We start from the raw sequence: 14,783 nt of genomic DNA, 5'->3' as shown, positions 1-14,783 counted from the left end.
TCATGCTACTGAGGTATACCCCTGGCCCTCTTTTTATTTATTTTTGAGACAGGGTCTCACTAAGTTGCCAAGGCTGTACTCAAACTTGTAATCCTTCTGCCTCAGCCTCCCAAGTTGCTGGAATTACAGGCATGAGTCACTGCACCCTGTACCACTGTGCCCTGCAGCCAGGCTGGGACTTTGCTCCCTTGGCTCTGAACCAGTGAGGGTGCTGGTAGGGACTGTGTGGCAGCCACTGCCAGCTGCTGAGCCCAGCCCCTCCCCTAGCCTGTGCTGGAGGTATCAGTCTGTGTCAGGAGCCGCTTTCACCCACGCACCAGGCAGCTGGGTGCCACCATGGGCTCAGAGGCTGTGACTGAGAGGCAGCTGAGGGCCCTGCTGGCGGGAGTTGGGTGACTGTCCTGCAGGGACAGCAAAGTTCACAGCAGGCTGGGGATGGGGGAAGGGGCCTGGTGCCACAGTTGTACCTTGGCAATGCTGGGTCACTCTCCGACCACGGCCAGGGGCTTTGCCCTGCAGCCTCAGCTTCTTCCTCCACGTGGGGATGCTCACTTGGGGGTAGGAGGGCTCCCTGAGATCAGGGTGTTTGTGCTTAGCACATGGCCAGGCCTCTGTAAGGTAAAAATAGACCAAACCTGCTGAGAGGGGCTGCAGAGCCTGGGCTGGGGGTGCCCAGCTGGGTCCTCTCCACCTGCAAAGCAGCCTTGCGTCTCACCACTTCCTCTCTGAGAACCAGACTCTCTGCACACATGTGGGGGCAGCACACCTGTGGTTTGTGCTCTGCGTAGTCCCCCTCTAGTTGCTCTGTGATCATTTCCTGGGCATCTTCTGTGGCTGGGGCCCTGGCTGGGCCCTGCAATTGCAGCCCCCTCCAGGATCCCTTCTGTAGGGGAGGCACATGAATCTAGTTAGAGTTCCAGTGACGGTCCCAAGGAAAGATGTTGGCCTGGGTCCAGGGGATGGGTGGGGTTAGAGGACAGCCCCAGGTGAAGAGCCGGTGGCCTGGGAGTGGGCTTGGGATAGGCAAGGGCCTGGAGAGGGGTTCCATCTGAGGGGTGGGAGCTCGGAACAGGTGGAATCAGAGTAAAGTTTGTATTTTAGAACCACCAAGGACAGTATAAGGTGGCCTGCTGGGGCTGCAGGTCACAGAAGGGCAGGTGAGTGTCAGCTGAGACACTCCCCACCCAGTCATCATGGAGTGACTGAAAGCAGAACTCAAGGCACCCTCTGCCACTGCTGCCCCTGAGGACCAGCGCACAGACACTGTAGAACAAGAAGGCGGGGCGGGGCTGGGGCTGGGGCTGGGGCAGAGCCCCTGGTGTCAGACTGTGAAGCCCTGGGTGCGATCCTCAGCACCTCATAAAGATAAATAAATAAAATAAAGATATTGTATGTATCTACAACTACAATAATAATAATAATAATAAAAAGAAGGCTGAGACAGGTGGTGTGATGACATTTGTATGACGTTTGGAAGTGTCCAGTACAGGTTGGGTGAGGGTTACGTCTGGAAGGGGCTTCTGGGCCTGCCCTATTCTGCTTCTGGAGGTTAGTTTCATGAATATGTACCCTGAGCTGCACTTTTCTGTGCCAGAAACAAGTCTCCAGATGCCCCGCACCTCTAGGCAAAAATGAGGCACCTCTTTGGGCATCAGGAAGCCTGGGGGAGGTCCTCGGGATGTTGAGCAGGCCAACCTGCACCGTCCTGACCCGTGAGCGTCACTCTGGTTTATAAGACAGTACCTCGTCTCGTGGCTGCCGGCAGTCCTCTCTGGCTGGGAGTTTTTCTTCTGTCTCTTGCAAACCCCAGCAGGGCTTACGGGGCAGTTCTGAAGCTTGGTAGGCTCCTAAGGTGCCAGGCTGCTGGGTCTCTCAGCCTTACTTTCCTCATCTGTGAAATGGATAGTAAGCTCCTCTGTGGTGCCTGGATGAAATGGGTGATGCCTGTTATGTGCCCATTATAGACCCTGTGTTTGATAAAGTCTGTGTTTGATAAAGGTTTGGTGGTGGTTGGTATCAATCCAGGGCAATGGACAGAGGGGGCCCAGGGCTGGGAGCAGAAAAGAAAAGCCTACGTTTCTCCCTTTCTCCTGGAGTTTCTCTTCTGTCTTCACGAGGTTCGCCCATTCAAACAATTGTGATTAGAGCTGGGCCACTGCCTGGCCAAGATGCATGGTCCCTTTCTGGGGCCCATGCACAGGGGAGACCATTAGACACATCCATCTCAGACCTCTGAGCAGAACAGGGGAGGGGGACATCACCACTTTGCTTGTGCTGCCCCAAACCCTCTCTTTGGGGTTGGCCTTTGATGTGCTCGCTCTGAGAGCCAGAGAAGGGTGGCATTGGACTGCAGCAGTTCCTAAGGGGGTTGAGTTGGCTAAAGAGGGTCACATGTTATAGCTGGACCCAGATGTTGGCTGCAGGCAAGCCTAAGACCTGGCCTATTCAAAGGAGTCCCCAGTGTCCAACTCGGTTTGTAGTAAGCGTTCTCTAAATGCATGTGGAGTGAATAACAGAGGCAGGGACTGGCCATTTTCAGAGAATCAGGTGTCCACGGAGGAGGTGGAAAATGGTGAGTAAGGCCCTTGTGGTCCTGCCTGACCCTGAGCCTTTTGTCCTGTGGTTAGAATCCCTGGGAGCTGCTAAGAAAGACTGGAAAAACAGGTCTGAGTTGGTGTCAGACTGTGAAGAAAAGCAGTCCCTACTTGTTTCATGGTCACCTGAGAAATCTCAGGAGCCACAGGGAGGTTGTGGATCAGTGGGAACACCCGGTGGGAGAACCAACGATGGTGATGATTCTTGACTCTGCAGAGAGGTGGGGAGAGCCCAGCTGGAAAGCTGCTGCCTGGGAGTGGCGCAGGAAGGTGTTGGGCAGCCCTGTGGAGCAAGCTGGGGAGGCTCTTGTGTGGCCAGCAGATATTCCTGGGTACCTACTGTGTGCAGGGAACTGGTGTTGGGACAGGGGAGGTAGTTGTAAACACAGCAGGGGCCCTGCCTCTGGGACCTTTGCTCTGGGAGACTGGCTCTGCTCTCACCATTATCTGACTCAGGCCTAGAAGAGGAAGCTCACACGTAGAGGGGGTACCCTCAGAATGGGCCAGGTTGGAGGATGGGGTGTAGAGGACAGAGGTACCCTCAGGACCTGAGTCCAGTCCTTCAGGAAACCAGGCCCAGGAATGGGAATCCTCCCTTCTCTCTCTCCCCCTGTCTCCTCTGGTGAATCAAACACCACCCAAGGGTGAGTCAGCCAGAAGCGCCTGCATGTGCCTGGGCCACCTGCCCAGCCAGCTTGGTTGGAGGCCTGGGGAGACGACCAGATCACTGGTCCTGGGGCAGGGAAGGGGACTGGCTCAGGGGTCTGCGTGCTCTCTGGAGCTCCACATCCCTTTCTGTGGTTACTGATGAAGGGCTAGGCCCTGCCCCAAAGGAGAAAAAGTTTATTTAGCACTCCTGTTTCAGAGGTCCCAGTTCATAGACGGCTGAATTCGTTCCTTTGGGCCCAAGGTAAGGCAGAGCATCATGGCAGAAGGGTTTGGCAGAGGAAACCAGCTAGGAACATGGCACCAGGAAGCAGAGTTTATATTTTGTCCTCACCAGGACAAAATATAAACCCCAAAGGAATGCCCCTAGGGACCCACCTCCCCCAGCCCCAGCCTCCCTGCCTACAGTTACCATCCAGTCGAACTCTGTTGAACTCTATCGGGGATTAATGCATGGATTAGGTTCTGGCTCTCCTAACCCTATCTTTGGGGGCATACCTCACATCTAAACCATAATAGGTGCACACTCTGTGCTTGGTAGCAACTCCACAAGACAGGGACAGGTGATGAAAGAGGCCCAGAAAGGTCAAGTGTCCACTGGGTGGCAAAGCCTGATCTTGGACCCCAGTGTCTCTGTCTTCCCATGCCTCTGTGGTGGGCCTGCTGAGCATCTGACAGGCTGAGGAAGGGCAGTCCCCTACCAGGTTCAGCACTGTAGCTCTCTGTGCTGCAGTCGAGGGTCCTGGAGGGGAGATCGCTACCACAGACCAGTGTGATGGTTGTTGTGTCTTCACTTGAATTCTTGGGGCCTCTGGCCTAGTTCAGTCCTGGAGGTCCATGGGGGTCTAGGATCAGACAGATGGGTTCAGATCACAGACTCTACTATCCAGGAGACCTTACATAGGTGACTTCACCACCTGTGACCTCAGATTTCTAGCCTGCGACATGGGAGCGATGGGCTGTGGATTTGGGGAGGTTAAGCAGGGCACGCTCTTGGTTTAGTGCCTGACTTGTAGCAAGTGCCCAGCAATGGGAAGCTGATCTTGGGCACTTTGCTAAACCAGCCTGTGGGGAGCATTTCCTCACATCTCCCTGCAACCTGGATTGACCTCACTTGTTCCCCAGCACCAGTGGGTCTTGCTGGGTTTGGTCCAGGTCATATCCCACCAACCCTGCATTCTGACCCAGTGAACATCTCTCACTCGGCATGAGCCTGTTTGCAGAGGCCAGTGTGACAGATAACTCGTGCTGCTGTAAGACAGTTTCCTGAGAATGGCTCCATTCTCAGCAAATTTCTCAGGGATCCTGCAGCCTGGGGACTGGGAGTGCAGACCACCTCTCACCTCAGTGTGATCTGTGGCAAGTGCCTGCACTCCCTGTTGATGTCCTCATCTGTGAAGTAGAAGCAGGAAGTCAATGCTTGAGAAGCCCCCAGCACACAGGAAAATGCCCAGGAATCAGGAGCCAGGCTGGGCCACACTGGGTGGTGGGGGTACCTTTGCTCAGGTCAAAGCCAGCTGTTTACTTTTTTTTTTTTCTTTTTTCCGTGCTGAAGATTGAACCTAGGGCCTTGTGCTTGTCATTCAGATGCTTTACCACTGAGCCACACCCCAACCTAGCATTTTACTTTGGGACCCTTCACTTGCTGTCCCTTGTGGGTTGCTCTTGTAAGAGGAGCAACTCCTGGCATCAGTTGAGAATCACATTCACAGATTGGAGCCTGGACAACAGTGCTAGTCGGCCAGGTGTGGGGGCACACACCAGTAATCCCCAGTAACCTGGGAAGAGGATCACAAATTCGAGGCCAGCTTCAAAAATTTAGTGAGGTCTTAAGCAACTTAGCAAGACCCTGTCTCAAAATAAAAAATAAAAAGGACTCTGGGGGCAGAAGACAGAGCATGGTGGCTGCTTGCCTGGGTCTGTAAAGCAGGGTTGCTGGCACCTGCCTGTGCTGGTTATTTGAAGACCATTCTCAAGGTTATTTGGCTGGAGAGCATCAGGATTCAAGCCCAGGTGGTCTGACTCCAGAATCCTTACTTTTAACCCTGTTAATCCCACCCCCTGCAAGCCTGAGTGACTGACCCATCTCTCACCCCTCGTCTGTCTTGGGGTTTGCAAAGCCTCAGTGTGCTGTGCATTCTGCTTGTTTGGTCACTTGCTGCTGCCAGCTTCCACTCCCTGCCCATCTGTCAATCCCTCAGCCATTGTTAAGGAGTGAAGAAGGCAGCGTGGGGCTCCAGAGGGCTCCTTTGAGTGCTCCAGCATCAGGCCCCAAGTGGTTTGGCTTCTAGGAACTTCTTGCTGTCTCACTGCGGGAGGAGGGGCTGGCCGTGCCAGAACTTTTAACAAGCTGCTTCCCCTGCACGTGGCCCTGAACTCCTGGCAAAGGCCAGAGCTGCTGGGCTGCCACGTTGGCTCTTCCGCCCCGCAGCCTCTGGACGGACGCCTTGGCTGGTCCTCCGGGTGGGCTCCTCCCCAGGCGGCTGCGCTCTTCTCCTCGTGGAAGCGCTGGCACATGTTGTGGATTTAAATAGTTTACTTTTTGACTCTCGCTGCCCGGCCTGGGCTACTTTCATCAGCTGGGACCTGGCTTGCGTCTGTCACTGCAGCCGCTTGCTCCTCCAGGAACTCGGCCAACTCCAGGATCTGCTTGCTGGGAGTAGGCAGGGCCCAGGATGGGTGGCTGCATGGTAGAGGAGGGACTCACACGATGGAGCTTGCTAGGTGACCCTTATTACCATTATTATTAATGAGACCAGCCTTCCTAGGGACCCAGGAGCACAGCTGGGCCTGGGCAGTCCCTGGTGCTCTCTCAGGTCTCATGGCTGCCAGGTCCCCCACCCCAGAATCACCTGAGGGCTTGTTTGAAGTGTCTTCCAAGGCCTACAGCAGCAATCCTCAACTGGGGGTGATTTGGCAGTGTCTGGAGACGTTCCTGGTCATACGTGGAGCTGTGCCACAGGCAGGTGCTACTAAACATCCCACAATGCACAGAGCAGCTCCTCAAAGAGGAGCTCTGTCCCAGAGTCTACCGTTGGGACTGGGCCTGCTGGGAGTCTTCATCTGTGAGAAGCTAGTGGATCTGTTCATGCTCCCTGAGTCTGAGTGGCCCTCACTGCTGGCCCCACTCCACTCTTGCATGCGAGGTTGAGCACGTGCTCTTGCCAGGCAGGGCCCCATGCCAAGCACACTGGTGGTGAGAGTGCTGGGCTGACGGTGCTGCAGCTGGAAAAGTGAAGTGCTAGGCGGTGGTAGGGTGGTCCTGCACCGTAGCTCCATCATGAGGGCTGGGCTCCCCACCAGTCCCTGGGGTTCCCTCTGCAGGGCTTTCTGCTCCTGCCGTGACCACCAGTCACCACTGCACTTAAGCTGTAACTCAAAGAAGAGGCCTCATGGGCCCATTGGTGCCTGGCAGTCTGTGCCCAGGAAGTAGCTCCCATGGCATTGACCCCTTGTTACCCGCACGGTGGAGACCCACCCAGGGCCAAGGCTCTGGAGTCTTGTTGTACTTACTGGCGCTGCAGCTGCTGAGGACGTGGCAGAGAGCTGACCTTGGCAAACCATGGACCCTTAAATCCAAGGTGGCCCCTACTAGGAGGCCCAAATTTCACCATTTGAGAAGCTGAGGTTGGTAACTCACTGCAGTCTGACCTGCCCCCCTTCACAGCTTCTGAGACCTCTTCATAGCCTTTGGTTGCTGGGAGCCTGGGGCCTGCATCCCCCTCTTCCAGACATCCACTTAACTTTCCTGCTGTCGAGAGCAGTTGACTCAGGGAAATGGAAAGGAGGAGTCTGGGAGTCTGAGGGTGGGCTGCTTTAGGCAGCATCCAGCCCTGGTGTGTAACCTTGGACCTCCCCTCCCCTTTGGACCTCAGCCTTTTCATCTGTAAAATGGGAACAATAGTGGCACATCTTAACAGGACTGCAGGTATCCATTGGTCATGTGATAAATGAAGAAGGAGCTCAAGCACAGGATGCCTTATGTTGGTGGCTGGGGGGAGGCCGAGGGGAGCGTGCTCCGAGCAGGCCCTGCCCAGGGAGAGCACACAGCTCTGGCTTTACTCTCTCCTGGGTTCTGGGGAGAGAAGCAGTTGCAATAAAGACAGGAGATGCGGTCCCTATCTGCATGGGGCCCTGATGGTGGCCCACGACCCTCCCTTGTCTCCTGATACCCAGTGAGGAGGATGCTTTGAAGATGTGGCCACAAAGATACTGTTTTGGCAGAATTCTTTGTATCTTGGGCAAGCCTTGTAGAAAGGAGCCAGGACGTGGCACCGTAGAGTCACCCAAGGGCCCCATGCAGTGCAGGGAGACCACCCTTCACAGACAACTCGAGGCTCACAGAGATGGGGCTTCCCTAGACCTTCCAGGCAGTCTGGCCCTGTTCTTGGCCTTCTCTCAGCTCTGTGAGAGCTACCTCCTTCCTTCTGGATCTTTCCTGTCCTCTTCCTGCTACCTGGGACATCTTTCTCCCAGATCTTCATCCAGCCCCCCTCAGACTTAAGGTCCCTTGACATCACTGCCACCGGAGCAGCCCCATTCCTGCTCTGCTGGTGTTCTCTGTCCTCTGTCAGAGACTGTAGCAGCTGCCTCCCCACTTGACCTGGGCTCTCCAGGAGGTGTGCCCACATCATGCCCTACACCCTCAACGAGCATCCACAGCAGGTTTCTATGGGTGCGTCACGGAGAGCCAGCTTAGCAGCTGGGTCCAGGTTCCAGGAGAGTGGGGAGGTTCTGAGGATATCCGCTGGTGGGGGGCTCCACTCTGTTTCAGGGCAGCTCAGAAATAGCTGGGTTCTGCCTCTGCCACGGTCATAGTGGCTGCGGCCCAGGGAGGGCTCGCCCTGTCTTGCTGGGATTTGCACGTCTAATTGTGTGTCTTATAGCTAAAAAAGAAACCAGTCTCTAATTACCTGTCCCCAGCTGTGGGAACTGGGAAGCACGCCCTAAACCCTGACTGGTGGGGCCAACTGGCAGTGCCTCGGCAGGGGGTGGCCCAGGACTCAGGCCGCTGGTACTTCACGCTTTGCTTATACCCTGCCTTTCTACCCTCATCCCATCGTCTCCTTTTTCAATTTAAATTCAATTAACTGGGCACAACTCTTGGGACCAAACGAAGGTGGCATCCCTCACCTGCACCACAGACCTGATGAGCTGCCGCCTTCCTTCTGTCCTTTGTCCCCTTACACCAGTGTGAATAAGCTACGTCTGGGGAGCCAGGGTTCTGGGCCTCCCTGGGCTGAAATGATCTCTTCCTCTGGGCTTTGGTTTTGTCATTTTATTTTACTCATTTATTTAGTACTAGGATTGAATCCAGGGACTTGTGCAACCTGAGATTTTGTCATTTTAAAATTGCATTTCTGGCTGGACGTGTGGCACGCACCTGTAATCCCAGCCACCCAGGAGGCTAAGGCAGGAGGATTGCAAGTTCAAGGCCAACCTCAGCAATTTAGCAAGGCCTTAAGCAACTTAATGAGACCCTGTCTCAAAATAAAAAGGGCTGGGGATATGGCTCAGCAGTTAAGTGCCCCTGGGTTCAATCTCTGGTCCCATCCATCTCCCCACCCCACCCCCACCCCACCTCCCAAAAAAAGAAAAAAAAAATTTGCATTTCTGAGCCCCATTAGTAGGGCAAGCAGGGGGATGCACACTGGCTTGTTTTTCCTAATAACCATCTTATTACTGAGTTTTCTCCACAGCTCCTCATTTGCTTAGTTCTTTCTTTCTTTCTTTTTTTTTAAAGTGTGAGAAAGAGAGAATGAGAGAGAGAGAGAGAGAGAGAGAATTTTTTAATATTTATTTTTTAGTTTTCGGCGGACACAACATCTTTGTTTGTATGTGGTGCTGAGGATCGAACCCAGGCCGCACGCATGCCAGGCGAGCGAGCTACCGCTTGAGCCACATCCCCAGCCCCTTGCTTAGTTATTTCACACCTTCGCTCTTTCCAAGCTAGTGAGCTCACTGCACCCCCAGTCACTGGGGACACATGTTGGGTGCCACTGTGCCTGGCCAACAGTGTTCCCGGCAGGCCCAGTCTATGCAGTGCCATGTGAACATCTCCAGTTTTCTCTGTGCACCTGGACATTTGTACATGTCACTTAAAAAATGTGGGACGCTTCTGCATTTTGTTTGAACCGCGATGGCTGTCCCTCCCTGTTGGTGAGCAGACCGCCACCCTCCTCCCCCTTCTTTCTGGCACTTGCTCACTTGACCCGGTTGAGTGGTCAGTCCCCTGTTGCACATTTGGCTTTTTCCTCAGATGTGAACGTGAACCCTCCATCTGTGGCCACTCCTGCACAGGCGGTGCTCCAGGTTCCCAGTGTCTTCACGTGGTCCCTTTGTAAGATTGGGATTGAGCCTCCCCTCCGATCTCCCTTCCCTCCCCTCTGTCCCTTCCTTGCTCCCTCTGTACCAGCCACACAGGCCCCCTCACGGCTCCACAGTGGCAGCAGGCGTCCTGCCTGAGGGCCTTTGCACTCCTGTTCCTCAGCCAGGATTGCTTTCCCTCTCACTGCAGCTCTGGGCTCCTCGGTGATGTTCCTGCTCAGACCTTCCCTGGCCACCTTCTCTCATGTCCCCCTTGCCTGGGCACTGCCCACTTCTGTTCCAAGTTCCCTTCCCCCACGGCACTTGCCACCCTTGGGCATGTGCCAGCGTGTGAAGGCAAGACTCTGCCTGCTGTTTACTACTCGTGTCTTAGGGTTTGGGTGCCGGGCGTGCAGTGGGTGCTTCATAAAAGGTTCTGAGTGAATCAGGTCTCGGGCCAGCTCCCTCCCTCTGCAGGGACCCTGGGTCTGATGGGGAGCCTGTGCTGTCCTGGTGGCAGCTGTGGCTTTAGGGCTGTGACCCAGGCCCTGCGCAAAGATGAGCTGGGGTCCAGATGGCTCTCTTGCCCATAGCTCTGGGATTTGGGGTGGGCTGTGGAGCATTGGCGCCTCCCTTTCCTCATATGAAACTTGGGCCAGGAAGAGTCTCCTGTCGTTGAAGTGGGGGGGGGGGCACAGTAGGCCTCCAGGAAGGGGCTGCCCCTGTGGCATTTGTCTTACCTTGCTGTGACCCCGGGGTGGGCCAGGGTGCGGCTGCACCTTTCTTCCCGTGGGAGTGGTGGCATCTAATCGGCCATTGTTTAGAGTCCTGCAGAAACAGAACAGAGGCCCCACACTAATCCTGTGGCCCTACCCAGGCTCACCTTCCTGCAGAAGGAGGGGACACGCCTGTCACCTGAGCCTGGAAGGTCTCCCTGTGGCTTTCCCAGGCCTGACCTGGCAGGGCTGACAGGAACTACACATGGGCCTCGGGCCTCCTGACCGGGCGTCCCCTGGCAGTCTCCAGAGGGGATGAGAAAGCCCACACCTCTGCCTGCTCTGGTTCCGAGCACTACCTCACCTCCCCTGGCTGTTTGAACAGCCTCCAGCACTGCCCGCGGGGTGGGTGAGGCCTGAGGTCTGCCTGCGCCGGCCATGCCCGCCTCCCTCTCTTCAGGCTTGAGCTCGGCCTCTTTGGCTCTGTTCTGTCTTGCTCCTCTGCCTCCCTTCTGTGTCTGCTCTCAGCCTCTGCCTAAGCCACAGTCCATGGGGCAAGTAGTCACTTCCAATGAGATCCAGCATCCTCACTGTGACCCTGGAGGTCCAGTAGGACCTCACCCCATCCTCCCTTACCCGTCTCCCTGCTGGCCTCTCTCCAGCTACCTGCTTCTGTGCTTGTTTCTACCTCAGGGCCTTTGTACTTGCTGTTCACACTCACACCCTCCCTCACTGTGAGCCTTGCTCGAACGTCACTGCCATAAAGGCCATCACCAGCCACCCACCTGAAGTAGCAGCCACTGCCTTGAACTTCTGCCCAGCACCCACCTTCCCTGTACTGTCCTCCCTATTTCTACCTGACCCACCATATATATTTTTAGGGGTAGGGAACAGTTCTATTGAGAGATAATCCACACACCATACAATTCACCCATTTAAAGTGCATAACCCAGTGGGGGTTTTTGATTTTGTTTCCGGTGCTGGGGTGAACCCGGGGCCTCAGGCATGCCATTCCCAGCCTGAAGTCCAGCCTGCAGTCCAGTGGTGTTTTTATTTTTGTTTGTTTGTTTTTTGGCACTAGGGATTGAGCCCAGGGGTGCTTAACCACTGAGCCACATCCCCAGCCCTTTTTATTTTTTATTTAGGGCCTCACTAAATTGCTAAGGCTTGTGATCCTCTTGCCTCAGCCTCCTGAGTCTCTGGATTACAGGTATTGCGTATGTGTTTTGTTTTGTTTTGTTTTTTATGGTGCTGGGGACTGAACCCAGGGCCTTGTGCATGCAAGGCAAGCACTCTACCAACTGAGCTGAATCCCCAGCCTTTCAGCGGTTTTTAACATTCACAGGTTATGCCGTCATCACTATGTTATTCATAGAACCTTTTCATCACTCCATCAAGAAACCCTATGTCCATTAACTGTCACTCATCTCCCCAACTCTCCCAGCTCTGGCAACCCCCAGTTTCCTTTCTGCCATGGATTTACCCTTCTAGGCATCTCACATAAATGAGACCATGCGCTGTTGCCCCTGTGTCTGCTCCAGCCATTCACTGTTGATGTTTCCAAGGGTAACAGCGGTGTAGCATGTGATGTGCTTCATTTCTCTTTATTGCCCACTAATATTCCATCATGTGACTGGACCACGTGTTATTTATCTGTTCGCCCACTGATGGCCATCTGGATTGCTTTCCCTTTTTGGCTGCTGTGGCCACTTATGTGCAAGTCTTTGTGGACATGGGTTTCATTTCTGTTGCTGTATACCTAGGAGTGGAATTGTTGGATCATTTGGTGACTCTGTGTTCAACCTTTTGAGGAATTATGAGCCAGTTTCCAGATGGACATGGCTGGGTGTCTCAGGGACATAGCAGGGTACTGTTGGCCCCATGAGCCTGTGGGGCCTGCCCACCTGGCTCTCCTGGGCTCTGGGCCTATGAGCCAAGTCCTGGTTCTAGCCCTGCCCCTCTGCCTGTCAGACTCGGGGCTGTGATCTTGGATGAGGCTGTGTAGGCTTTCTCCGGGGGCCTTAGTGCCCTCAGAGCAAGCTCGGGGGCTCAGAGGATACCTCTCTGCCGTGCTCTCTGACTCTCTACCCTCAGGCCCCATCAGGTGGCTAACCTGAGCTCCTCGGGTCACCCAGGGTGCAGAGAGGTCACTTCCTCAGCTGTGTGCTTGGCCATCCGGTTAGGTGGGATGAGCTGAGATATGGTCTCTCACCCCGCCCCCACCCTTCCGCAGCCACCCTTTCCTGAGCACAGGTTCTGCCGGGTGGATGGGATGAGGCCAGGCAGGCTCACGGGCTCCTGCTGCCCCCACAGCAGCTGGCCCAGCTCGGCTCAGTGGCTCCCATCGCTCTGATTCCCCAGGAAAGGGTGCTGGGTCTGCCTGTGTGGCTGTGCTCCTGGGCCTAGGAGGGACTCGGGGATGGCCAAACCCCAGTCAGTTCCGGGAAGCCGGGGGCCTAGAGCTGGGCGGCTTGTGTTCCATTCTGTTCTGCTCTTGCCGGCGCTGGGCCTCTGGAGGGGGTCACGGCTCCAGGGCACCTGGGTCCTGGAATCTGCTGATAGTGGTCAGGAGAGTTGGGCACGATCACCTGTCTGCACTCCAGGCAGGCGCAGTGACCGTGGCCTTTTTGTTTTGCAGTTGTAGATGAGCAGCCTGCCTCTGTTTTGTTTATTTTGATGTGACGTTAATGCTCGAACCCGGGGCCTCACCTGTGCTAGGCAGGAGCTCTGCCACTCAGCTGAGCCCCCGCCCGCGGCCACGGCTTCTCAGTTTTCTGGACAGTGCCAGGCACGCCACATGAGCAGCGGGTTAGCCGTTTCCAGATGGACATGGCCGTTGGATGTTGCTGCTGTTGTTACCAGTGGTGAAGAGGGGCTGGAGTCTGGCAGGACCAGGCTGAGGGCCAGGAGTTCACCTGGGGTGTTCCCCTGGCCGAAGCCTAGAAGTCTGATGTGGGCCACGGGAGGTGGCCAGCAGGAGCCTGGCAATTCTTGTGAAAATACCGTCACTTGTGATACGAAGTGGGAAGTGAGGGCTCTCTCCCTCCGCTGGTACAGGCCCCCTAGCGTGGACCCTGCCCAGCTGTCTCACACTCACTGTCTGGCCTGGTCTGCAGGGAGGAGGTGCAGGAGAACTGCGTGCGCTGGCGGAAGAGGTTCACCTTCGTGTGTAAGATGAGCGCCAACCCAGCCACGGGCCTGCTGGACCCTTGCGTGTTCCGTGTGTCTGTGCGCAAGGTGAGGCTGGGCTCTGGGGCCCTGGGCCTGGGAACCTGGGGCCCTGGGCCTGGGAACCCAGGGCCGTGGGTGGGGGTGACTTCTCTGGTGGCTTTAGGCCCCTCCCTGACACCCCCTCAAGGGGAAAATGTGGGGAGCTGCCTTGCCCTCTTCCTCCCTGGCACACAAATTTAGGGGGTATCTGGGGAGACCTGTGAGGTGCCTAGAGTTCCGTTCACCCTGTTGCTTGTGTCTCCCTCCCTGTGTAGGAGCTGAAAGGTGGGAAGGCTTATTCTAAGGTAAGAGGAACTGTGTGAAGGGTGGTGGGATGGGCTGGGGTAGCACTGGATGGGCCTATGAGAAATTTCCAGAAGGATTTCTAGCTCTCTCTCTGCTCCAAACAGGAGACACTCAGCCCTACATGAAATGGAGTGTTTTGTGTGTGTGTGGGGAGGGTACTGGGGATTAAACCTAGGGGTGCAAACAACTTGCAGGTTCATAGAATGATCCCCCTCCTCTTTCCTTCTCCACCTCACCACTGGGGGTGATTAGGATCTTTCTGACCTTTTTCTTTTCTGTTTTTGTGGTGCTGGGGGTGGAACCTGGGGCCTCATGCTTGCTAAGCAAGTGCTTTCTACCACGGACCTATACTGTCAGACCTTTTAAGGAAAAACATGGAAGAAGTATTTTACATATTGAATAAAGTAAAAACACATTTTATTTAGAGAACTATAAAATGAGTGTCTCTACATGTATTCATGTGCCTGAAAGCAATATGACTTTATAAATACACAAACCCTGTAGCTTGGGGTTTTACTTGCAGTGCATCCTGGGCATCTTTTCTTGTCATCGCAGATTTCTCTGCTTTCTAGTGGCAGCAGCTCCCTTTGCAGGGTTGGCCACAGCTGACTGAGCCAGGCTCAGTCCTGGCATCTGTGCTGTTTTGGGCTCTCACAGACAGTACACAGCTCAGCCCTGCGTAGTGAAGGCCTTTCTGCTGGGAAAGTGGGAGAAGACGGCCCTGGCTCTGAATAAGCCTGCTCTGCCCTCAGCCCTTTCTGTGGGAACTTCCTGCCCACCCTCCCCGGGTGGGGAGCTCTCAGCTTGCCCTCTGTGGCTCTTAGGTGGCCAGCCCAGCAGCAGCAGCGTGGGCTGTGTCATCAGGCAAGAGGGGACGCACCTTTGCCTCGCCTCTCCCCCTGCATGAAGCCTGTGGAAGCTGAGCCACTCGGTTCCCCACCCGCAGAGCTCCAAACCCTGTGGGCTGCCCTGGCACAGAGGGCAG

The 14,783-nt window shown here is 55.3% G+C and overlaps 1 protein-coding gene across 1 annotated transcript in view; it reads left to right on the top strand.

The window, feature by feature from the left end:
• Eeig1 (estrogen-induced osteoclastogenesis regulator 1) overlaps positions 1 to 14,783 on the top strand; it is a 33,698-nt gene that overhangs the window by 8,328 nt on the left and 10,587 nt on the right. Inside the window, exons 2-3 of the mRNA XM_027943780.2 lie at positions 13,399 to 13,519; positions 13,768 to 13,797. Of these exons, the coding sequence (XP_027799581.1) occupies positions 13,399 to 13,519; positions 13,768 to 13,797 (151 nt within the window). The remainder of the gene's footprint in view (positions 1 to 13,398; positions 13,520 to 13,767; positions 13,798 to 14,783) is intronic.

Source organism: Marmota flaviventris, chromosome 13 (assembly GCF_047511675.1).
Source record: "Marmota flaviventris isolate mMarFla1 chromosome 13, mMarFla1.hap1, whole genome shotgun sequence".
Classification (NCBI taxonomy): domain Eukaryota; kingdom Metazoa; phylum Chordata; class Mammalia; order Rodentia; family Sciuridae; genus Marmota; species Marmota flaviventris.
This window is presented reverse-complemented; position numbering and strand designations above follow the sequence as displayed.